Genomic DNA, 25079 nt, shown 5'->3' with positions numbered 1-25079 from the left:
CCTTACCTCCAACAGCAGTTGAGGGACGTGATTCTCCTTCCTGGCCACAGGAGGAATGCGAGGACACTTCTTTTGGAATTCCAGCGAGTGCCTATTGGCCAGGGTGTCCAGCACCCAATGGTCGGTGGAGATGGACTCCCACACGCTGATGAACTTCGTCAGCCAGCCTCCCACCGGGGTGCTTCGGTGGGGGCCCAACGCCACGGCCGGTTCACTCCTGCTTGGAGGAGGCCTTGCCGCTTTGGCCTCCTCAACGACGACGGCGGGATCCTCCTTGCTTGCCGCGACCTCTGTAGGCCTCCTGGGACGAGGAGCGGGCCGCCTGGTGGTATGTAGAAGAGCCACCGCTGGATCCATTGGAGGCACCCTGTCTGCCTCCGGAGCTCCGAAAGGGCCGTCGTTGTTGAAGTACCCCTAGGGCCCGGGCCGTCTCTGAGTCGGTCTTGATGGCCTGGAGCGACTCATCCAGCGTCTTCCCAAAAAGGTTGCTGCCGTCGAACGGCATATCCAACACTCTGGTCTGAACGTCTTGGCTGAAGTCCGTCGCCTTGAGCCACCCTAGTCGTCGTAGGCAAACCCTGTTGCCCATCTGGCGAAATCCTGTTGCCCATCTGGCGAAATCCTGTTGCCACCGTTATGGCGTGATCCAACGCCACCTCGCCTTCCTGAAGAATCTGTAGGGCCTCCGCTCCCTTGTCGTCCGGCAGGAAGTCCAGCAGGGGAGCTAACTTGAACCAAAGCTCCCTGTCGTAATGGGCCACGATCGCTAAGGCAATGGCCGCCTTAATCGTCGTCGCCGCCAACGAAATGACCCGTCGTCCCATGGAGTCCAACTTCTTGCCCTCGCTGTCCGGCGGGGAAGTGGAAATTGATGCTGCCGCACCCGCTGCCTTCTTCTTGGCCGCTGCCGAGACGACCGAGTCCGGCGTAGGCTGGGCCCTGAGGCACAAGGGAGCGGTGTCGGGGACCCGGTACTTCTTCTCGTACCTGACCCTCTTGGCGGGTGTCGTAGAAGGGTTCTTGAGGACAGCCAGCCCTTCGTCCCAGATGTCGTCGAGCAACGGCACTGCCAGGACCGTCTTTCTCTTGGCCTCCCGTCCTTGATAAAGAAAGCCTTCCTTCTTCTGTTCCTCCGGGCAGAGTTGGAAGAGCTTGGACGCCCTGGCTATCATGGCGTGAAAGGAGCCAATTTCGTCGGGCTGTGAGGCCTGATGGGGAGGCGATGAAGGAATGTCTGTCGTATCATCGCCACTGTCATCGTCCGTCCCCGTCTCTGTATCATCCCGAGGGTCAGGCGAGGGGGATGAGGGGTCCACAGGCCTTGTGGGCACGAAGGGCGGAGCGGGATGGACTCTCCTCCGCTTGTTCGGGGGGCTTCCCGACGGTCCTGGCTCAGGATCCTCCGTCGGGGTCTGTGGTAACCTCGTCCTTATCTCAGTACATAAGGATTAGATTGCCAACAAAATGGCCGCCGAGCTATCCTGAGGCTCTGGCAATGGCTGCGACGGGAGGGACGGTTGCTCCACCCGGCCTTTGTCGTCGTCGCCATCCTCGCTATCTTCGATCTCCTCAGCAGGATCCTTCCCCTGGGATCAAACTTTCTCGAACCTCTCGTTGAGGCCCTTCACGGTTTCCACCAGATCCTCCTCAGAGGCTGATTCCGAGTCTGTAATGGCCACCGGCTCCCCCCCTCTTTTTCCACCGGGGTCTTCACGGGTTTCTTAACGATGGGCTGGAAAGAGGATTCCCTCCGCGGTGGCAGGGATACTGTGGGCCCAGAGGCCGTCTCCACTGGCGTAGTCTCAGCCGGATTCGCCAGGGCCGCAGCGACCACTTTGATAGAGGCCTTTGCAGGCTGGATCAAAGCCCTCACCACCTTAGGTGCGTCCTGGGCCTTTGCCTTGGGCGGAGGGTCAGCGCCTCGCTCCCCATCGGGTCCCTTCGAGATAGACCGTGGCTGCTCCAGCAGCTTACCCCGGTTCTCTGACTTCCTCGTCCCCGAACCAGAGCGCTGGCTCGTGGTTGAACGTGCTGGGGAAGTCGCGCCCTGCCTGGCAGCCGAAGAGCCCGACCTTTCGGTACTCCCGGTGCCCGCGGACTTGTGGTGCTTGGCCTTCTTTTGGGCCCCCGTCACCGGGGCGCCCTCACAGGACTTAGAAGCCCGCTCAGACTTTTTCTTCGCTTTCTCACCTGCTGTGCCCTTCTCCAGCCACGCGGCGAGGCGGGAACGACGATCTTGTTTGGTCCGTTCCGAAAGGTTCTTGCAGAACGCACAGTCCTTCTCCACGTGCGTCTTGTCCTCATGAAAGCAGTAGAGACATCGCGAATGCTCGTCCTCCCTGAAATCATTTTGTAATCCGCATCCAGGGCAGCACCTGAACAGCTTGGATCCGGGCGTCGAGCTTCCCTTGTAATGGGCCATGTCTGTTGAGGTAGGCCGCAGATCTTCCGGAATCCTCCAAGAAGCGTAAACTTGACGAAAACTTCACCCTTGAGGGGCGTAGAAGAATTCCGAAATGGGTCCCTGTTATCGGAAGTAGAAACGGTGGAGCTTGAGGCTCGATTAAACCGAAAAAATTAGAAAATCGCCTGAAAAAGCGCAAAAACGCAGCAAAAACTCGAGAGCTAAAGCACGAGGACTCCCAACACTTGAACGTGCGGTAAAAATCTGAGGATGGGTGCCAGAGGCAGGGTTTAGGGGGAGGGCAGTCATTGGCTGGGGGCAGTAGGACCCAGAGATCAGTGATTGGTTACTACTAAGAAAGACAGATCAGAAACGAAACGGATACTGATTTTTTCTTTACCGAGGATTCCAAGCCTGACGACGGGGAATATTCATGAGCATCTGAATCCATGCCAGACCCCATGCTGGAGAAACTTGATTTTGCTGGACCTGGAAGAGACTGCCCTCTGAACCTTTACTTATAATCAAAAGATTCAAGCCAGCGAAAGATTTTAACAAGACGTTTACTACAGCCTTGGCCAGTGACTGTACAGATGTTCTAGCAGACCCAGTGGCCGATTACCCCATACTCTTCTTAGTTCAAGGGTCTATCCTAGATGCTCTCAAAGGCTCCTTCATCAACTATATTCTCAAGATCCAATCCTCAGGAAGAGGGCATGGTATCAAACAGTAAGACAGACACAAGTGACCACAGTTCAAGGGTGTTTATTGAACTTCCCTCCTTGTGACCCCCTTCTGTTTCGCTGTCTTTCTCGTCTCATTAAACTGCCATCTTGGAAACTGGTGTTTGATTGCGTGTTTTGCCTCGCTCAGAGTGTGCTCTTGTGCTCTGCCTTTTTATCCATGTGGGGGAGTGTATTGGAAGTCAAGTGTGTGTGATGATCAGTAATTTCCTGACCTTGCCTGACCATTGTATTAGGACATGTCCGTTATACAGCTTGGGTGTCTGTTTTCTTTCACAGCAGGCTGTCCGCGAGGAAGTGTTTGTGTTGTAAAAGGGGGTGGGGGGTGGTAAAGTTCCTAGGTATCCGACTTGGTAGGATGGGGAAAAGGTGTTATAGGGAAAGGGATACCACGTCTCACCATCCGGTGTCCCACACCCACTCCCCAAAGACCCCTGACCCAGGTGATCCTCACACACTGGTCCACCCCCAGGAACTGGATCCAAAAGCAATGACCGTGTCCTGGCCACCTAGATGACAGATTCCTGGGGACTAGCTGGTGAGACACCTTCTCACACAACCCTCTTACTCTTCACTTACCATTAATTAATCAAACTTCCTCGGATTGCCGAACTCCTTGAATAATTACTCACTCAACTGATTCAGTTCCATATATAAAGCAATTCTCTGCTGGTCTAATGTCAGTCCGGTTTTTGACTCAAGCATGTCACTGAACCTGCCCTTGTCTGGGCAGATATTATGCACGCAGTGGACATTTGGCTAAGATCTGTCGGCAGCCTTCGACTGTGTCAGCTACTTTTGCCTACTGGAAAGATAAGATGAGTTTGCTGCTGTGTCTGTCCCGACCTTGAGCTAGTTTCTAGACTCCCTGTTCAATCGTCAACAAGTCAAGCTAGGAGAGTTTCTGTCAGCCTGCTCGCCGGTTCATTACAAACTCTCCCAACAATTCCATTCTCATCACTCCATTTTAATATCTGCATAAAAGAACAGGTTGCTGTTCTCATCTCGGAAGGTCTGTCTACACTTTCTTTCATCCATATCTGTATAAAACCTCTCTCTGGTCTGCTCCATGATCGCAAAATAAATTTCCACTCTTTTATGCATGATAGTGTGACAGATTTCCATCTGTTAGGGGTAATCTCCCAGATTTTTCACAATTGTAGCAGCTCTATGAATGGATTAAGTCGGAACTGCTAAACAGTCTTGGTTCGTGTTGGCGGGTTTGTATAGAGATAGTCCTGCCAGCCATTGAACTTACCAACATCCATGTACAAGACACCACCATATACCTGCTGCTAGGCATGAGTAATTGGCGTGCCAGCGGCATGTAAGCTGCAATAGGGCTTCACTTCTAGAAAACAGCAAGCCTGTTTGGTCACTAAAAAATAAACCTGATTTTGGTTGATATGGTGTGGTATTGTTTATTTATATAACACCTTGTAAAATAGTAGGCTGTAGCCGGATGTAGGTTTAGCAATTTTAAGATTTATTGCAGCGTTAACTTAAACAACAGCTCTCCTTGTGCACATCAAACAGTATTAGTTTTCATGAGGTTTGGTTTCCGTGAAAGGGTTAATGAAGTCCAGAGTTCAAAAGAAGCTCCACTTGGCTTCTCGCATCTTTAAAAAGGGAAAATAAAGTCAACTTAATTCTTTTTCTCCACGGACCTTAGCCTTCAGTCTGACTCACCCTCTGTTCACGGGGTTAAGAAAACAAAAAACAAAAATCCACACGGAGGGCACAGTCCTTGATTAATGGTTGACGGCTGACGCTTCTCCTCAGCAAGTCCGCCTCTGATAGGGATCTCCCCTGTGCCTCTCAGTGAGCCTTTTAGTACGCCCAGTCGCAATCACCTTTCCATTCCTCTCTGGTCTCCGGCTCGACTTGCAGCTGTAATCAGAAAAACCTGGTGAGCTCTCTGTTGCTGCATTTAAGCCCCTCTCTGCTCCTCCCCTCCCTTCAGTCTCCAGCCAGTTTTCCCTCCCATTCCCCACACCTGCAGGGCGTTTTCTCTCCTCATTCCACCCAGTTTCATGCACTGTTTGACCCCACTCTATATGTTTCTGGGGCCACCCCTCTACATGCGGGCTGTCTGCATTGTACCAGTGCCAGTCTCTGGTACACTTATTTCCATGCTGTATGATTGGGTTGTACCTATGCTGTTTTCCCTTTTTAATTCTGTCTCTGCCCCCTCCTTGGTTTCGTTTCTCGTGGTGGTTTCTGGGACATGTAGTTTCCTTTTGATTTGCTGTGCTAACTTTTTGTTGGCTAGGTCTCACTACTAGAATAGGGTCCTCCCTTGGTTCTGTTGCCTCTTTGACCACCTCACATACTCCCCCCCGGGAACTAGGCCGTTCGGGCATGTTCAAGGCCCTGGACAAGTAATCAGCGACTAGCTGATATTTTCCGGGTTTATGTACTGTAACAAAATGATAGGGTTGAAGGGTTAAGAACCACCTAAGGACCCTATGGTTTGAGTCATTTTGGGTGGCTAGCCATCGAAGAGGGGCATGGTCTGTAAAGATGGTAAACTTTCGACCTAGTAAATAATAACGAAGAGATTCCACGGCCCACTTTATTGCCAAACATTCTTTTTCTAAGGTGGAGTATGGTATCTCATGTGGGAGGAGTTTTCTACTGATGAAGGCTATTGGGCAGAGGTCTTGTTCTGATCCTTGGGATAGCACGGCACCTAGACCACATCCTGATGCATCAGCCTGTAAATAGAAGGCTTTTGAGAAGTCTGGGCAGTGTAGAACAGGTTGTGTTGATATAAGTTGTATTAATTGGTGAAAAGCTTGTACAGCTTCTGGCTTGATTTGAAGTGGCCGGTTGATTTTTAAGGCGTCTGTCAGTGGTGCCGCTATGGTAGAAAAATGCAGTATGAATCTTCTATAATATCCTACGAACCCTAGAAAGGCTCGGATCTCTTTCCGGGTTTCCGGTATTCGTAATTTTTTCAAAGCCTGTATTTTGTCAACCAACGGTGTGATTACTCCACCTCCTACAGAATATCCCAGATATTTGGTAGTTTTGGCTGCCAGCTTGGTTTTCTTGGGGTTGATATGTAGTCCTGCCTCTTGTAAGGACGTAATTACTTGGATTAGATGTTCTAAATGTTCCTTCCAGGTTTTACTAAAAATCATTATGTCATCCAAATAGGCAGCTGCGTATAGTTCATGAGGTTTCAGGACCTTATCCATTAAGGCTTGAAAAGTGGCAGGAGCCCCGTGCAACCCAAATGGTAACACCGTAAACTGAAATAGACCTTGAGGTGTTGCGAAGGCTGTTTTCTCCTGATCCGCGGGGTTGAGCGGTATCTGCCAATATCCTTTAGTTAAGTCCAAGGCACTCAAAAAGGATGCAGCTCCCAGTTTCTCTATTAGTTCATCTATCCTGGGCATAGGGTAGGCTTCATATCTGGAAATGGCGTTTAGTTGCCTAAAGTCCATACAGAACCGGGTGGTACCATCTGGTTTGGGTACTAGTACCACCGGTGAACACCATGCGCTCTTGGAGGGAATAATGGTACCTAGTTTCAGCATGCTCTCTATTTCTTGTGCTATCTCCCCTCTTTTTGCTTCAGGGATTCTATAGGGTCGGAGGCGGATAATCTTGCCTGCCTCGGTTGGAATTGAGTGAGTAGCCATATGAGTCCTTCCAGGTAGACTTGAGAAGGTCTCTGCTCTGCTACAGGGCCCAAGGTGTCAAATAACTCCATTCTCTGGGTGTTGCTTAATTGTTCCCCCAAGCCCACATCTTGTAGGTTATTAGCCGAGTGTGTGACCATTTGTTCCGGGACCGACATCTCTACTAGAGACGTACACAATATTGTTGAGTCTCCTTCTTTCCACAACTTGAGTAAATTAATGTGATAGTTCTGATGTTTGTTATGTCTATCTGGTTGCTCTACCTCATAATTAACTGGACCCAACACCTTTGTTATACTATATGGGCCTTTCCATTGGGCGAGCATTTTGTTCGTGTGAGTGGGTAATAACACCAGCACCTTGTCTCCTATTTTAAGCGTCCTAGGTCTGCTTCCTTTATCATAATACTTCTCTTGCGTTTCTTGAGCCCGCCCCAGGTTTTCCTGAGCATAGTCTCTGAGTTTTCCCAGGTGATCTCTTAGTTCATTCACATATTCCATTAGGGTTGTTTCTTCCTGTTGTTCCCAAGTGTCCTTTAGTATTCCCAAGATAGATTTTGGCTGTCTCCCAAACAATAATTCAAATGGGGAATACCCTGTTCAGGATTGAGGTGTATCACGTAAAACCATCAATACCCATGGCAGTACCTTCTCCCACCCCAGACCAGTGGGACTGGTTGCTCTTTTTATCATTTGTTTGATGGTTTTGTTATATCTTTCCACCAGCCCATCAGTCTGTGGATGGTACACAGAGGTCCTTAAATGGTTGATGCCAAGGGTCTTGCATACTTCTTTCATGACGCTCGACATGAAATTACGTCCTTGGTCTGTTACAATCTCCAGGGGAATTCCCACTCTAGCGAAATAGGGTAAAAGTACATCACATACTTGTTTGGCAGACATTCCTCGTAATGGAAATGCTTCTGGATATCTAGTGGCATAGTCCACTACCACTAGTATGAACCGGTATCCTCGGCTGGTAGGTTCCATTGGACCCACAATGTCTAGCCCTATTCTCTGAAATGGCTCCTTGATCAATGGCATTCTTTGTAAGGGGGCTCGTGCTGGGATATGGGGGCTTGTTTTCTGACATATTGCACACTCTTGGCAGTATTTGGTTATCTCAGCGTACACTCCGGGCCAATAGAAGTTTTGCAACACCCTTTTTATGGTCTTGTTTTCAGCTAGATGTCCCCCTGTGGTGTGATCATGTGCCAGCTGAATCAGCCCTTTCCTGTAGGACTGGGGAACCAACAATTGCTCCTTCTATATGTTATCAGATCCTTGGGTTACTCGATAGATTAACCCCTGTTTCTCTTTAAAGTAGGGAGTAGTAGGTTGGACCCCGCTAGTGTCTAGAGCTTGTTCCCGGGCCCTTTTTAACGTTTCATCCAGCCCTGTTTCTGTTCGAAATGAAGGCATATGGTCCCCCACCTTCCAGTCTATGATGGAAATGTCTTTATACGCTTCCTGATTCACTCGGTTTCTCCTTTTCTGGGCCTTAGATAATTTTTCCCGACTACATGCCCCCAATAGTTCTGTTTTTGAAAACGGGGCTTCTCTCAACCATCTATCGAATTCAGGTAGATCTGTTCCTATTAGCACCGGAGCGGGCAAGGTAGGAATAATGGCGGCTTTGATTGGCACCTCCTGCCCCTGTATTCCCAACACAATGTTTTTAGATGGATACCTTTTTACATCCCCATGCACGCACTTTATGTCAATGTTTCTCACCTGTTCGCTATCTTGCTCGCTCACATGGGGCTGTATGGCCGTCTGTCGGCTTCCGCTGTCCATCATTGCTTGACGGGGATGTCCATCCACTGTGACCTCTATCACGTAAGGTAGTCGTTTCCTTCTGTATTCCTGTGCTTGCAAGGATCCGATTTCCATTGGTTCAGTTTTTGGTTTTTTGGAACAGAAACGCGCAATATGCCCCCACTCTCCACACTCAAAACATTGGTGTGCCGGTCCTTTGCTTAAGCCAGCCCCATTAGTGGGTCGGGGTTCGGCCTTGTTCCTGGGTTCGGTTCCTGGTCCTTTATAGGTTCCGATACGTACTTGGTAAGCTTCCACACTTGGTCTCAATTGGGTGGCAGGAAAAGGTTGGGTGCTCCCTGCCTTCTGAAATGCTGTTGCCACGTCTATTGCCTCGACCAGTGATAGATGGTGATGTTGCCTCACCCACCTCTGAATTGGTCCGGGTAAGGCATCAATGAATTGTTCCATCATTACTTTATCCTTAATCTGTCCTATTGTGGCTGTGCCTGTTTGCAGCCATTTTTCCGCCAAATCTTGCACTCTGTAGAACAATTGTCTTGGACTTTCACCTGGTTTCAATCGGGTTTCTCGAAACTTGAGCCTGTAAGATTCTTCATCCATGCCAAGTCTTTCCAAAACAGTTTTTTTAATCTCGGTATAAGGAGTGTCTCCGGTGGGGTTAGCCGCTTGGTATGCCCCCTGCATCACCCCTGTGAGCAAGGGAGCCAGATAGAAAGCCCATCTGTCTTGTGGCCATTGGGCTGCTCTAGCTATTCTCTCAAAATTTACGAAGAAAAAACTGGGGTCTTCTCCTACTTGGTATTTTTGTAATACCGTAGGTGGTATTCCTGGATGCGTCCGGGTCGTGGCCACTGCTTCTCCCAGTATTCTTAAGGCTTCCCTTCCTTGCTCTTGGGCAGCACTTTGCACTTGTATGGCCTGTTGAAGGGCTTGTCTGTCCGCCTGCGCCTGGTGACTTTGCACTTGTAAAAGTTGCTGCAGCTGCTGTTGCCCTTCTGCGAGTGCCTTTACCACAGCTTCCATGTCTTCTGCTTGGGCGTTCTCTTGAATCCCACCGCTGCCACCACTGTAAAATAGTAGGCTGTAGCCGGATGTAGGTTTAGCAATTTTAAGATTTATTGCAGCGTTAACTTAAACAACAGCTCTCCTTGTGCACATCAAACAGTATTAGTTTTCATGAGGTTTGGTTTCCATGAAAGGGTTAATGAAGTCCAGAGTTCAAAAGAAACTCCACTTGGCTTCTCGCATCTTTAAAAAGGGAAAATAAAGTCAACTTAATTCTTTTTCTCTACGGACCTTAGCCTTCAGTCTGACTCACCCTCTGTTCACGGGGTTAAGAAAACAAAAAACAAAAATCCACACGGAGGGCACAGTCCTTGATTAATGGTTGACGGCTGACGCTTCTCCTCAGCAAGTCCGCCTCTGATAGGGATCTCCCATGTGCCTCTCAGTGAGCCTTTTAGTACGCCCAGTCGCAATCACCTTTCCATTCCTCTCTGGTCTCCGGCTCGACTTGCAGCTGTAATCAGAAACACCTGGTGAGCTCTCTGTTGCTGCATTTAAGCCCCTCTCTGCTCCTCCCCTCCCTTCAGTCTCCAGCCAGTTTTCCCTCCCATTCCCCACACCTGCAGGGCGTTTTCTCTCCTCATTCCACCCAGTTTCCTGCACTGTTTGACCCCACCCTGTATGTTTCTGGGGCCACCCCTCTACATGCGGGCTGTCTGCATTGTACCAGTGCCAGTCTCTGGTACACTTATTTCCATGCTGTATGATTGGGTTGTACCTATGCCGTTTTCCCTTTTTAATTCTGTCTCTGCCCCCTCCTTGGTTTCGTTTCTCGTGGTGGTTTCTGGGACATGTAGTTCTCTCTTGATTTGCTGTGCTAACTTTTTGTTGGCTAGGTCTCACTACTAGAATAGGGTCCTCCCTTGGTTCTGTTGCCTCTTTGACCACCTCACACACCTACACACAGGCAAGTGTTTCAAAGCGCTCAAGGAGGGTGGGACCATGGGGAAAAAACAAACAGTGGCTTAGAGCCCCTGAATTTCTGAGACGATAATGGTCTGCACTGGCAGAGTAAGTGCATAAAAATATATTTAACAGTTTGGGAGACAGCAAATAGGCATGACAGCGATTCTGCAGTTTTAACAGTGCAATTTATGGGTGAAGACAAGGGAGGATAGACAGACGATCTTCTGTCGAGCTGCGTACAGATCATGCAAGTGCACTGATTGTCACAGGGAGGGGCAGGATCAAGTCCACCCGGTCGGTTGAGACTGGGGTAAGTGCAGAGAGAGCCACTCTCTTGGATTCATTTCTCAAGTGCATTGAGTGTGGGTGGGTTGTAGGGCCCTGAAGCAAGTACAAGAAAGGAATAGCGGGGCTGCAGGGGACCAGTGAGACTCTGAGGTACATCCAGCAGCCAGTCAGCATGTTGTAAGGAAGAGGAGGGAGAGGGGAAAAAACATATGCCTGGGTTAGCACGGTAGAGGGAGAGAGAAGGAAGATGAGAGAGAAGGAAGAGGAGCAGAGGAAAGTCTTGAGGAGTTTCCGGGATTTAAGGAGATCCGGCTCAAGACGGAGGGCACCAGGGAGGCTATTCCAGAGGGAGGCACCGGCTGAGGATAAGGATCTCCCTCCAAATCTCTGCTTGGAGAACTGGCTCACTCGCAGAAGGTCGGGGGTAGATAAGTGGAGGGCTTGTGAGGGAAAGTATTTAGGTAGGTATGTCCCAGGCCCCAGAAAGCCTTGTGAACATTGCAAAATGTCATGAATTTGATCCTTGCAACCACAGGGAGCCAGTGAAGGGATTTCAGCGCCAGAGAGATGCAGTCCCAGGGCTTGAGGCCAAGGATAAATCTTGCGGTTCTGTCTGGATGAAGAGCGCAAAGCAGAAAAAGCGAGGTTGAAGAGGCTGTTGCAATAGTCCAGCCTGGAGAAAACCAGGGCTCTGGAGACAATGAGCCTCTGGGGGATAGTGAGAAAAGGTAGAGTACCCCTGAGAAGGTAAAGCTGATAGAGACGTTTAGAGATGTCTGAAATGTGAGAGGAGAAAGAGAGAGTGGAGTCAAAGATGAACCCAAGGTTTCTTGCTTCGCAGGTGGGTGCCGGCGCAGGGCCAAGGGAGCGGGAGCAGGGGTCCTAATGCGAATGATCCCAGTCTTAGGCCCTCATTACAAGTCAGGCGGTGGACCATGGTGCTATTAGCACCATGGTCCATGCCGGATTCCGCCATGGTGGATGGCGGAATTACCGCCACATTCCAAGGTAAGTGGGGCGGTAATTCCCCATTCACCATTTGCCCTTCCCCATTCCCATTTTTGCCCCATAGGGCATAATGGGGATGGGGAAGGCGCTAATTACGGCACCGTAAATTATGGTGCCGTAATTAGCACCAAGGTCGCTTAGCGCCTTGGACTTTAACGCCTGCAAAAAGCAGGCGTTAAAGTGTGAATCAGGCGTTAAGGGTTAACGGCGCCGACCGCGCCGTTAAACCCTTAAGGCCTGACTTGTAGTGTCATTGAGGCAGGGGTCGTTTGCAGCACACCAAGACTTAATAGCGGACAGTCAGTCAGATATGAGCGGGGAGGAGGAGGCGGCTGAGGGTAGCCTGAAAGATAGCTGTGTGTCATCAGCATAGCACTGGAAGTTATAGGTGAAAGTGGCAATCACAAGAGCCAGGGCAGCCATATAGACGTTGAAGAACCAGGGGGATAGGTTAGATCCTTGGGGAATGCTAACGGTTGAGAAAGTGATAGTCGAGTGAAAGGCTCCGAGTTCCACCTGGGTTGGGCAATCGCAAAGGAACAAGGTTAACCACGCCAGAGCCTGACCTGTGATTCCCAGGGTGTCACAGAGACGTGCGATCAGGATGTCGCGGTTAACCGGTCAAATGCAGAGGACAGGTCAAGGAGAGGGGGTGTTAGTGTCAAGATTTGAGGGCAGGTCTTCACGGGTGTTCAGAAGAGTAGTTTCCCTGCCTCTGGATGCTCCAAAGCCAGATTGATGGTCGTTGAAGGAACCAATAGATTCAGTGTGGAGGGTCAGCTGAGAGATAGCCAGTTTATCCAGGAGTTTGCCCAAGGAAGGAGTGATGGAGATCAGGCGGTAGTTTGCTGGAATGGAGGGTTCGGCAGGGTTTTTTTTTTAGAAGAGGGTGCACAAGATAGTGCTTCAGGGCAGTTGTGAAAACTCCAGTGAAAAAGGAGAGATTGCCGAGGTCAGCCAAGGCTGGGGCAAGGGAGTCGATATTGTCTTTAATGGGAGGGGTATGCGTCCACCTGTTTGGATGAAGACTTCATAGAACGGACTTGTCTGGTGACCTCATCCGGTGTGACGGGTGAAAGAGAAGAGAGGTAAGAGGAGGGGGGGGGGGCCAAGGGAGGCTCTGGTGTTGGTGTATGCTGTGGTTTGGAAGAGAAAGTGGAAAGGATGTCTCTGGTTTTTGTGGTGAAGTGTGCAGCCAGGGCCGAGCAAAGGTTCTCGGTGGGTGTAACAGAAGAAGAGGCTGCTGCAGGATTGGCCAGTTCCTTGCAGACTTTGAAAAGTTTGGCCGTGTTGTTTGATGCCACGGAGATGCAGGCTTGAATAAAGACTGTTTTCTTGGCGCAGATGCAGAGTCGATAATGCCTTTGAAGGTGGCGGCAGGCCAGTTTGTCATATGGTTCGCCCAGCGTATTCCATTTCTGCTCAGCTGCCCTACACTTGAGTTTAAGGGCAGCCAGGTCAGAGTATACCAAGAGTTGCACTTTTTGGAAGGCTTCAGTTGGACCCTTGTGACAGGGGCAAGAATGTCAAGGGTGTTGGAGATAGAGAGATTGAGATTAGCAAGGGATGTGTCAGGTGGGAGTCAGCCGAAGGAGTGGGTAAAAGCAGCCACTGTCACTTTTTTTCATGGATCTGGTGACGTTGAACCCAAGTGGCTGTGCCTGATGTATTGCTGCAAGAGGAGAGGAGAGCTTCAGGTGTGTTGGGAGAAGAGAGTGGTCAGTCCAAGAGAGGGATGTAGTGAAAGGGATAGAGAGGGGGATGTTAGTAGAGATGAGAGCATCCAAGGTGTGGCCTGTGGTGTGTGTGGGGCCAGAGGGAAGGACAGAAAGGGTGAGAGTCACAAAAGTTGTGGAAAGGACCTGAGGAGTCAGGAGAGTCCAGATGGATGTTAAGATCACCCATCAGAAGGAGTTGAGAGGATGAGGGAGTATGGAGGAAGCCAATTCAGCCCATTCAGAGAGAAAGATAGTGGACTGACGTAGTGGCCGATAGAAGGTGGCCATGATGAGAGAAGATTTAGGGGATAGTTTGAGTCTGCAAACTAGGCACTCGAAGGGGGAGTAGGCCTGAGTAGGGAAGATGGACACAGGTATCCATTTTGGGGATGATAAGCGCTACTCCCCCACCTGTATTTTTTTTTTCAAATTGAATTGTATTTTGTTTTTACATCAAAAGTCAACAGTCAGGTGTATACATAACTGAGCAAACTTGGTTATATCACAAAATCAGCGCGATCCACTTCAATAACAAACCGATAGTAAGATACATGTCGACTCTCGATGGATATATAGTACGAACCCCCACCCCCCCCCCCCATGTCCATTCTTTGACGACTTCCGGATATCAGCGTTAACTGTAATTGTCTTAAGTGGAGGTGTGACGTTGATCTCTGTCGGTGTCATAGGTTCTACGCGAAGGTTGTGACAGGGATGGCTATTAAGCAGTACGTAGATCACTATTCGGTTTAGGGGTATGGGCCGTTGAGTGGCGTTATGGTTAGAGCTGTGAGTCGGTAATGGCCGTACTTGTAATATATTGTTCAGTGAAGTCCATCCAGGCTTCCTCCTGTTGGGCGGCCTTGTCATGGAGGGCCGCGGTTATTTTCTCCATTGTGTATATATTCATGGCGATTTGCAGCCAGTCTTTTGTCAGGTAGGCGCAGGGACTTCCATTTGATGACTAGGGCAGCTCTTGCCGCCAACAGGAGGGGGATATCAATCCTTTTACGCGTACCACTCTGTCTTCTTCTTCTTCAAGGCCAAATAAGATCAGGAGAGGGGATAGGACTCTTTCTATGCCATCTAATTGTTTAAACCATCCCAGGACCTCTTGCAAATAGATGCGTACCTTGGGGCACTTCCACCAAATGTGCCAGTAATCAGCGTCCATGTCGCAGTGTCTCCAGCATTTTGGGCTAGATGTTTGGAACATTTTCGAGAGTCTGCAAGGATCATACTACCATCGATGGAGCAGTTTCAGAGCATGTAATTTGTACTGGGTGGCGATTGATACTTTAGCTGGTGTTTCGCAGATTTTGTCCCAGGCGTGTTGTTCAAATTCTCTATTAAGTCCTTTTCCCATCGCTCTTTGAGGCGAAGACTTGGAGTTTGATCTTTGGTGATAAGGGCCTTGTACATGCGCGCTATTAAACCTTTCGATGAGTTGGTCGTGTCCAGTATCGATTCAAAACGGTGTTAGCTCCCGTCGTTTGGTTTCCATCCATTCCTTCCTTGACATGACCCCTTTTAATCGTAGATACAAAAAGATTGGAATTGGATGGATTTGGAGGCCCTCCTCTAGTTCTGAGGTCGAGATGAAGTTCCCGTTTCTCCACGGTTGGCCTACTCTCTCCAGGCCGGCATCAAACCAGGCCTGGTATCTAGCGTGTTCGGGGATTTCCTCTCGGATCCCGGGGGACCAGAGATGACTTAGTGGAGAAGGCCATGTCGTGATTCCGGTCATCCCTTTCCACGTCCTCCAGATGTTCCACATGGTGCCCAGTATTGGGTCCCACCTGTCCTTTTAAGCCTGGGAGCAGAGAGGATTGTGTTGCCTTCAGAGAGGAGTGTGTCAAAGCACGTGACGGAGCTATCCATGAATCAGGACTCAATGAAGGCAAGCACATCAAGGTCCATGAATTTGAAGAGGTTGCAGATGTCAGACGAGTGTTGACCGCAGAGCGGGAGTTGAGAGCGGCAATGTGGAGCAGCTTGCTATATTTGAGGTCTTCCTCGGGGGGGGCACAGGGGACAGCGGCCCCCCCCCAAAAGGGCAGCAAGAGGGTCAGGGGGAAAGTGGAGGATGGCAGAGGAGCCGAGGCCAACAAGGGACCTGGGCAGTAGGGCAGGGCAGGGGCGCTTGTACAGAGGAGGAGGAAGGCACAGAAGGCAAGGGAGCCTGGCCGGAGGGAGAGGTGAGGTTAGAGAGGCGAGGGAGGAGCCTGTCGAAGAGAAGAAGTTTGGGTTGAGGACCCTGAACCATGATGGTGCCACTGAGATAAGCATTATGATGACTCTGGAAATGGCGAAGAGGTCAAGGAGAACCTCCCAGCAAGTGCGACCATTAATGGGAGAAGAGGTGATAGGAGAGAGAAAGCAGACCATGTAGTGAGTCCATAGATCAGGTGCGTTAACAATGAAGAGGATGTCAGTGATATTCTCTCTGGCGGAAGCCGTGACATAGGTGTCTGCAATAGGAAGGCCTGGGTTGGAGCCCAGTATGTCCTACTTAAGTAGTTTCTTCCAGCCAGATTTAGTGATAGGAGAAGGATAGGAGATAGTGAAGCAGTTGGAGAGGATAGGCGAGTTAGATAGCGACATGATTGGGGGGTACCTACCAGTCTGAAGCACTGATGCACTTGGAGGAAGGGGGGCAGGTGCAGGTGGTTATAAGGGGGGAGACAGATGGTAGCACACCAGCTAGTGAAGACACAAGCAGCCCCAAGGCACAACTAAACATGAATTTCAGCAGGACAGGTGAAAACACATGCAACAACTGGGCAAAGCTAAAATCGGTCTTCAGCAGGGCAGGTGAAATACATGCAGCAACTGGGCAAATCTAAAATCGGTTTTCAGCAGGGCAGGTGAAATACATGCAACAACTCGGCAAAGCTAAAAACGGTTTTCAGCAGGGCAGGGGGAATACATGCAGCAACTGGGCAAGGCTAGTTTTAACCAGGTTACTCACCGTAGTGACCACCTTACTCCCAGTCCATAGTCCCCTTTCCTCCATACTTATGGGACATCGCTCCGTCCTGTGGGACGGGACCGGAGCACTTTGTAAAAAGCATCCAAAAAATGTTTTAAAAAATGTGTCCTTCCTCTCTTTCTTGCGCGGGGCCCAGCACGCGGCCGTAACCCCACCCACCTTGGCTCTGCCCCGCGCATCGCCCATCATTCCTTTTCTATCGCCAGGTCAGAGACCTATTAGCAATAACAGAGGAACCTTATTAGAGGGGACGGCGGGCGGGCGTATAGAGGAAAGGGGACTATGGACTAGGAGAAAGGAGTAAGGTGGTGCTACATCCCGTCCCCTTTCCTCCATACTTATGGGAGATTCCCAAGCACTCCTAACAGGAACTATGGGTGGATGGAAATACCCCTTACTGAAAAAGGTTCTTCAGTACAGCCTGACCAAACTGAGCATCAGCTCTTGAGCTCATGTCAAGACAATAATGCTTACAAAAAGCAGATGGGGAGGCCCAAGTAGCTGCCCTAGCGATGGACTCCCAGGGGACATATTTCTGAAAAGCATCCGTGGCTGCCTTGCCCCGCACCAGGTGTGCATGAATACCCTTAGGAGGTTTCAGCCCTTGGACGGTGAAAGACTCCGTAATGCAGGCGGCAATCCACTGGGAAATAGTCGCCTTAGACGCCTGCTTACCTTGAGGGTTACCAAAAGTCACAAACAGTTGAGAACTTCTAAGCCCGGAAGTTCTGTCCAGATAGAACTCAAGAGCCCTTCTGACATCGAGACAATGCAGAACCCTTTTTGCCTCTGAGGTAGGATTCGGAAAAAAGACCGGCAGGGAGATCGACTGATTCAAATGGAATTCAGTTACCACCTTCGGCAGGAAAGCAGGATTTGTCCGTAGGACTACCTTATCCTTGTGAAAGACCAAAAAGGGATGCTCCACCGACAAGGCCTGAAGCTCACTCACCCGCCTCGCTGACGTAACAGCGACCACAAAGGACACTTTCCAGGATAGGTACTTTAGGTCCACGGTGGCCATTGGTTCAAAAGGTTTGTGGCACAACGCCGTCAGGACTACATTTAGATCCCACGGCGTGTGGGGACTACGAATTGGAGGTTAGAGGCATGTCAAACCTGCAAAATGCCTCTTAACCACTGGATTACCCAGAGAGTAATAACATTGGTCCGTAGAAAGATAAGCGGAGACTGCTGAAAGGTAAGTTCTGCATGACAGAACGTGAACACCCGACTTTGCTAGGAAGTATACGAAGGACAGAACCGTGTCAATCGTAGCCCCCCTTGGGTCCAACTGTTTTTCCAAACACCAATGACAGAACCTGAGCCATTTACTTCTGTATTGGGATCTAGTCGAGGATTTCATGGCTGCCTGGATAATACACATGTTATCCACAGACAAGTTAAGATGTTCTGAAGACTTGAACTCAGGCACCATGCCGCCAAGCTGAGCGATTGTGGGGAGGGGTGTCACATCTGCTGTTCCCCCTGATAAAGAAGATTGGGGGTCACTGGTAACCTGATCAGCGGATACACCGACAGGTGTTGAAGTTCTGAGAACCAAAACCTGGCCGGCCACCACGGGGCTATGAGCAGAAGGGAACAGTTCACCGAGTTCTTCAGCTTCCAAATTGCTTGATGGACTAGAGGCAGAGGCGGGAAAGCGTAAGCTCTCATGTTGTGCCATGGAATCTCGAGAGCATCCCCCAGAGAGGAGGCTCCCAGTCCCCCTCTGGAGGCATATTGAGGAAGCTTCTTGTTTACCGCCGTAGCGAAGAAATCCACCTCCGGTTTGCCCCAAATCAAGAAAATCCATGAGAGGACCTCCGCCTTCAACTCCCACTTGTAGCTGACCACTGTCCGCCGGCTGAGGGCATCCGCTGTGACATTCAGCTGGCCTGGGATGTGCACTGCAAGCAGCCAAACACCATGAAGCACAGCCCACTCCCAAATCTGGATGGACAGGTCCACGAGAGGAGGAGACTTGGTTCTCCCTTGCTTGTTGATGTAACACATCGACACCACATTGTCCGTACGTATGCGGACCACCTTGTTGGCTATGACTGGTCTGAATGGCCTGAGCGCTAGGAAGATCGCCAGAAGCTCTAAATGATTTATGTGGAGGAGCTTGTCCTGAGGCGACCAGAGATCCGAGACCTGAAGAGGATCTAACGTCACACCCCACCCCACGAGGGAGGAGTCCGTCGTGATCCTCACCGTAGGGACTGGGTCCTGAAACCCCGCACCCACCGACAGGTTGCTGAGAGATTACCACCATTCCAGGTCCGCTCTCATGGAAGCCGGAATCATTATCAGCTTGGAATCCGGGTCCACAGCCTGACGCCAAGAACTCCGAAGAGCCATCTGGGTCCGCCTCATCTTGAGACGAGCAAGAGGAAGAGCCAACATGCACGTGGCCATGAGGCCCAGAAGCCTCTGGAACCACCAGGACGACATGCTCTCCGACTGCGCGAACATCTGACACGTGGCTAACAGATCCGCCATCCTGTCCCCAGTCAGATACACTCTGCAGCCGATCGTGTTCCAACGAAAACCCAGGAAAATCAAGTCCTGCGAGACTGTCATGGAAGATTTCCGCCAGTTCACTGACAGCCCAAGGTTGAACAGGAGCTGAAGGAGAGACTGAAAATTGCCTGCTGCTTCCAACGGACAAGGGCTGCATAAGAGCCAGTTGTCCAAATATGGATACACATGTATACCATGTAGACGAAGATAGGCCGCAATCACCAACATCATCTTCGTGAAGACACACGGCGGAGAGCTGAGGCCAAAAGGAAGCACTCGAAACTGGAAGTGCTTCTCTCCCAAAGAGAAGCAGAGATATCTCCTGTGTGGATTCCAAATCAGAATATGCATGTACGCATCCTGAAGATCCACCACACTAAGCCAGTCGCCCCTCTGCAAGGAGGACCGTATCTGGCTGAGCGTGATCATCTTGAATTTCTCTTGGGGTAGGAAAAGATTGAACTGGGAAAGGTCTAGGATGGTGCGCAGGCCAGCCTGGTTGGGTTTGGACACCGTAAACAGCCGAGAGTAGAAGCCCTCCCCTCGCTCCCCGAGGGGAACGGGTTCCACAGCTCTGAGGTCCAGAAGTTTATGAACCTCGGCTTTGAGGGAGGGCGAGCCCGACAGCTGAAAGGGATGGTTGAAGGGTTGGGGTAGGGGCTAAGGGTAAGCGGAAGCCGGCCCCAGCGACTGACAAGACCCATCTGTCTTCGGTGATGGTCTGCCACGACTCCCAATGAGACGCAATGCGTCCTCCCACCGGGGTCTCGTGCGAGCGTGGAGAACCCTCATTTTGTAGGTTTTTCGGTGGTGTTGCCACCTGAACCTGAGGAGGAGGTTGAAGAGCGGGAGAAAAACCGAGTCCGTTGTTGCCTACGGCGGTTATTCCCAGAAGGGGTATCCACTCAGCAAGATTTCCGGTCTAGGAAGCCCCTAAAGCCAGGGGAGGGTCGGTTCTACGCCAATGGTCTCTGGGTTTTGAAAGGGGTCTTAACAAGGAGCGAAAAGGACTTAGCTGTCTGAGTGCTATGCTTCGTCTTGGTGAGCTCTACATCTGTTGTAGAATGAAAGAGCTCCTTGCCATCGAACGGAAGGTCCAGCACCTTGTCTGCACTTCTTTCGAGAATTTAGTGGCATTCAGCCACCCCTGTCGTGAGGTATCAACCCCCAACATAAGGCCCCGAGCCGAGGTGTCTACTTGATGAGCTGCAGCCTCCAGGAGATCCTGGGCCAAGGCCCTGGCGTTGGATAATCCTGCTTTAAAGTCTTCCAGCTTCTCGACCGGGATGCACTCCTCAAACTCCGACAGACTTTTCCACATTCGCATATTAGCCCCCGCTAACACCAGTTCGGCATTGGCCTGCCTGAGCTGCAAGGCCTAGTTGGCGAAAGTTTTTCTCCCAAGGGAGTCAAGGAGCTTGTCCTCCTTTCCCAGAATCTTATTAGCCGTCGTGGAAGAGGATGCTGCAGGCCTGGACTGCAAAGTGGCCGCAGCCACCACTGTGGAGGAGGGGGCGGACAAGACGACAGGGCCACCTCTTCCGAAGAATGCAGCCTGTATCGCGCGTCAATTTTCTTATTGATGAAAAGTCCAGAGTGTGGCTTCTCCCAGACCCTACGGACCTCGGCCAGAACGTCCTTCTGCAAAAACAGGCCAGTACGCTCCAAAGGAGACAGGGTGAACGCCCCAAAAAGCACACCCTCCTGCGGAGCGGGTGCCTCAGGTACCGGAACATCTAAGAAGGCCATCATGTCCAGTACCCGGTCATGGAAAGCTCTAATAGAGCGGGGCAGGTCCTCGTTGTCCTAATGGCCTTGCGCGTCATCCGACAGGTCAGGATCCTGCTGAGTCATGTCGGGCGCTGCCTTGTCCACGGGGGACAACGGGGGGGCAAAGGCGGAAGAGTCGGGGAAGGCACCGTAGGCAAGGGAGGCGCCAGCGGAACCAACGGAGGAACGGTTGGAGCCGGAGGCACGGGCGGACATATCTCCCTAGAAAGCCCTTTGAAATATTCCCTCATGGGGTCGGTACGCATGAGCGTTTGAAATTTACCGAAAAAGGCTTCCTGCGGGGACTGCTTTGGAACCTGAGGCGGCCTCTCATGAGGAGGATAATTCCAAGGACGTAACGGGGAAGGGTTCCACACTGGCCCCTCCACCGACGTATCCACATAAATCAACGGTGCGGACCCCGCAGGCAATGAAACAGTGTGCGGAAGGGGCATCCGGCGTTACAATCATAAACTGGCCGATAAGGATGCGCACAAGGGACTCTATGTTCACCCACAGAACCAAGCCCTACACCTGAGGCCGATGGCTTAGTTGTAGGGGCAGCACCCAAAATGGCCGCTGCGGTCGTGGTGAGAACGGGCGCCATTTTGTCATCACCTGAGGGGAACTGCGGCACGTGAGGAAATGAGGCAGGGGTCCCCGTCGATGGATCAGGGGTCTTAACTTTAGCCTTAACATAAGGGACCTCGGCAGAGCCGGTACTATGAGGCCTGGAATGTTTCTGCGACATACCAACCACCAAATTAGCCTTCCAAGGAAGGACCTCGGCACTGCCGGTAAAAGAAGAACTTTCCTTCTTTGCCCCCTCAACAGGTCTGGTGTTGCCACTAGAGCGGGAACAGTGAGAAACATCTTTCACCAATAAGGCCTTGCCAGGCCTCTTAGAACTGTCAGTAGCTTTAGCCTCTGTACGAGGGACCTCGGACTCAGGTCCGGTAACAGCCTTATCCGCGCGGGCCTCGAACATCCGTTCGGTGACACCAAGCCCACCCAAGGCCTCAGGGCGCACCCCGGTCTTATTCTTGAGGGAAGCCAAAAGAAAGGCCTCAGAGCGAGCTCCGGTATCCCCCGAATCAGTAGAACTGGGTCTACAAAAAGCCTCCACAGGAGGGGCCTCTGAGCGTGCTGCAGTATCCACAGGTCCCTTACAGAGACCCTCAGAGAAAACTCTGGTACAATTATTAGGTCCAACGGGCACCTCAGAGCAATCTCCGGTGACAGAGCGATCAACGCTCCTCCCGGCCCGGGAGGAAACTGGGAAGGCATCCCCTGGCCGGGGTACTCTGAAAAGTAAAGAACTTACAGGGCGTTTCTTCTTTTCTTCGATGAACGCTTGAAAATGCAAAGGAGGAGTTTGTCGGAACACCTCCTCCCACTGCTCCAACCGACGTTGAAGTGCCCGGACCGAAAGGGAGTCGCAGTAAAAACAGGAGTCCCAACGGTGATCCGGACCCAAACACTCCAAACAAATAGGATGGGGATCCGCCCTCGCGAAGCGTCAGTGACACGATGAACAATCTAGAAAGTCTAGTTTGAACGACAGACAGACTAGTACACGATCGCTAGTGAGAGCCAGAGAGGAAAAAAGGGATGAAAATCTTCCGAGGATGCAAGTGCGTCCAGTCCCGAACAAGCGGAGAAAAGGACTGATGGGCGATGCGCGGGGCAGAGCCAAGGTGGGCGGGGATATGGCTGCATGCCGGGCCCCGCGCAAGAAAGAGAGGAAGGACACATTTTTGAAAAAAAAATTTGGGATGCTTTTTACAAAGTGCTCCGGTCCCGTCCCTCAGGACGGAGAGATGTCAGATAAGTATGGAGGAAAGGGGACGGGACGTAGGAGCAAGTGGGGTTTAGAGGTCCGGTGTGGAGGAAAGGATCAATGAGATTTATTTAAACAATTGACCTTCAGAAGTGTTACGTGGTCCATTGTTTAGTGTGTCCAGAGAACATGGAGTTTTCCTCTGCCTCCATGTGCACGTGGGGGAGGGGGGTGTAGGAGAGGACCCACAGACCCAGCCAGGCAATGGACAGGGAGCAGACAGGGCCTTTGAAGGGGTGGGCCAGCTAAAAGTCTGCCCTCTAGACTGTATCCAGCCATGTAGCTTACAAAGCTACAGAACAGAGAACCAAGATGGCTAAGCATTCTACTTTTAGCAGCTATCATCTCTGCTTAATCAGCTCGAGGGGTTCTGTTTACATATTCTATTGTACTGGTGGGCACAACCATCGAGAGCCTATTGATCTTTTTACTCACGAGCAGCACGATCTTAGTTTTATCTAGGTTTATTGCCAGGTCGTTTTCGGCAGCGTACGATCATAAATCATGTTTATTACACTGCCTGGAGAAACAGCTTTTTAAGCAATTTAGATAAAAGGTTTCCATTCATCTGAGATCTACACCACTTCACATCCAGTTACAAACTTGGGAATCACCCCTTCCAAAATGGCCAAGAGGGAAGCTAAGAAAGAAAGCAAGCAGCAACATCCTACATTCTGCTTTGATGGTAGAGATGGAGACAGGGCTGCAGTAATGCCTGGTGTACGACAGCGCTCAGCACTTTCCCCTGGTGTTAAGCTGGGAATGCAGCAAACATCCGAGGAAGCTAATGCCCTAATGCCTCTGTGGGACTGGCGTGACAATATTCCAGGACCCAGGGCCCGGAAGTCAATGAGAAGTGGCAATTCTCAGAAAAATGTTCCACACTCCTTTGACATGTAATTTGCAAGTTATGGAGGTTGAAGTTCGGGTGTGCATTCTCCCCAGCTGTTCACTTGAGTCATGTGATTCGGCTCACATTGGGCCTGACGCCTGCAGCTTACTCTTAAGTGCCCACGCCTAGAGGCGTAGCCGACATCATGTATCACCAGGCGGTAAAATAGAGAGGCCCTCTCCCGGGCTCAAGTGGGAATTCTCTGACAGTGCACAATCAGTCAACGTGTCTCCATGTCACTCATTCCCTGACCAGGAAAATGTAACAACTGACGACGAAGAAGGCAAATACCGTGCGCTACCTACAGCATCTCTGCTCTTCTGCCAAGTTGGCGTGCGCATTCTCTGCATTGCAGAAGCAATCCTCAAAGGCACTGCGATGGGAAAGGTCCCCTCCACAAGCAGCTGGGATATGCAAAGGTGAGCTAAATTGCCCACCAGAAATGAACGCACCTTTGGTGCTCCAGTGAAAACACTGCTAATGTTGGCCTTAGCAATCATAGGACGGCATGTCCGCTCCCTGAGATGTCACCACTGCGCCACCCGCTGTGGTTGTCAGGACTTCAAACCAACACAACAAATCATCACTAGGTTTGAGGCAGAATCTGCGGCTCTGTTGCCTGGATAGCTACTTCCATGAAAGGAAAGAAAGAGAACCTGAGGTTAAGAGATCAACATTGCTTTACCTGGAGGGGGAAGATGCGCACGACCTATTTCACTCTTTCCCCAATATAGGAGGCAGTGATGATGATGATTCTGCAACTGTTGAAGTCACAAATGCATCCGGATTATGACCACCTCATAGGTCCAAATCCAAAAACGCCTTCCATGCTAGTCTGCAACACCTTGCCTAATCCTGTAAACGACACTAAGGATGAGATCAGGCCAAAGCCCACACAAAGGTGTGGGGTAAAACTTTGTAGAAAAATGTCAAGGTACCAACGCCCATCATTGCAGAAAATTCTGGAAATGTTGTGAAACCAGGAGATGGATGACTTCAGAGCGTAGCCATGTCCTGGATAGAGGAAAATATCCCGGTGAAGCAACAGCAAGCAATGCAGTCAGGACGCTCCACCGCAAGCTATGCCAGGCAGAGACAACCGCGAAAGAGATCCTGAGTCATCGATTTCAAGGTCCATGTCCTCCCACTATGGGGAAACTGTCATGATCACCCCTGCAAGAGGGCGCGCATGCAGGAGTTGCAACAAACTAAACCATTTGTCCAAAGTCTCCCGGTGTTGAGCAAACATAAAAAAATGTTTTCCCCGGTTGTCCCTATGAACTACTCTATGCCCAGGGAACTATCTGTGCAAGAACAACTATTGTCAGAGCCTGGGTGCAAAATGTGCACTTGCCTGTAGCCATTGCATAGCGATATTGTTTGGCAAGTAGGAAATGGAGTGCTTAGAATGTGTATAGAATCAAGGTGATGAGTGGCTTTTATGGCTGGCTAGTAGTTTACAATTTGCATTTTTGCTCCCTGGTCTGAGAGGACAA

The 25079-nt window shown here is 50.7% G+C and overlaps 1 protein-coding gene across 5 annotated transcripts in view; it reads right to left on the bottom strand.

Moving 5' to 3' along the window:
- The window catches only part of LOC138526937 (galactoside alpha-(1,2)-fucosyltransferase 2-like), a 234519-nt gene that overhangs the window by 66648 nt on the left and 142792 nt on the right, over nt 1–25079 (bottom strand). For 2 of the 5 annotated variants that reach the window (XM_069637812.1, XM_069637800.1), the window contains 2 exons: nt 8531–10097; nt 4910–5037 (listed from right to left, as the gene is read on the bottom strand). The exons of the other annotated variants lie outside the window; for them this stretch is intronic. In XM_069637812.1, the coding sequence (XP_069493913.1) occupies nt 4978–5037; nt 8531–9601 (1131 nt within the window). In that variant the 5' untranslated portion in view covers nt 9602–10097 and the 3' untranslated portion in view covers nt 4910–4977. Of the gene's footprint in view, nt 1–4909; nt 5038–8530; nt 10098–25079 lie in introns of those variants that run through there. 5 annotated transcript variants of the gene reach the window in all.

Source organism: Ambystoma mexicanum, chromosome 1q (genome assembly GCF_040938575.1).
Source record: "Ambystoma mexicanum isolate Mex_15411 chromosome 1q, UKY_AmexF1_1, whole genome shotgun sequence".
Lineage (NCBI taxonomy): Eukaryota > Metazoa > Chordata > Amphibia > Caudata > Ambystomatidae > Ambystoma > Ambystoma mexicanum.
This window is presented reverse-complemented; position numbering and strand designations above follow the sequence as displayed.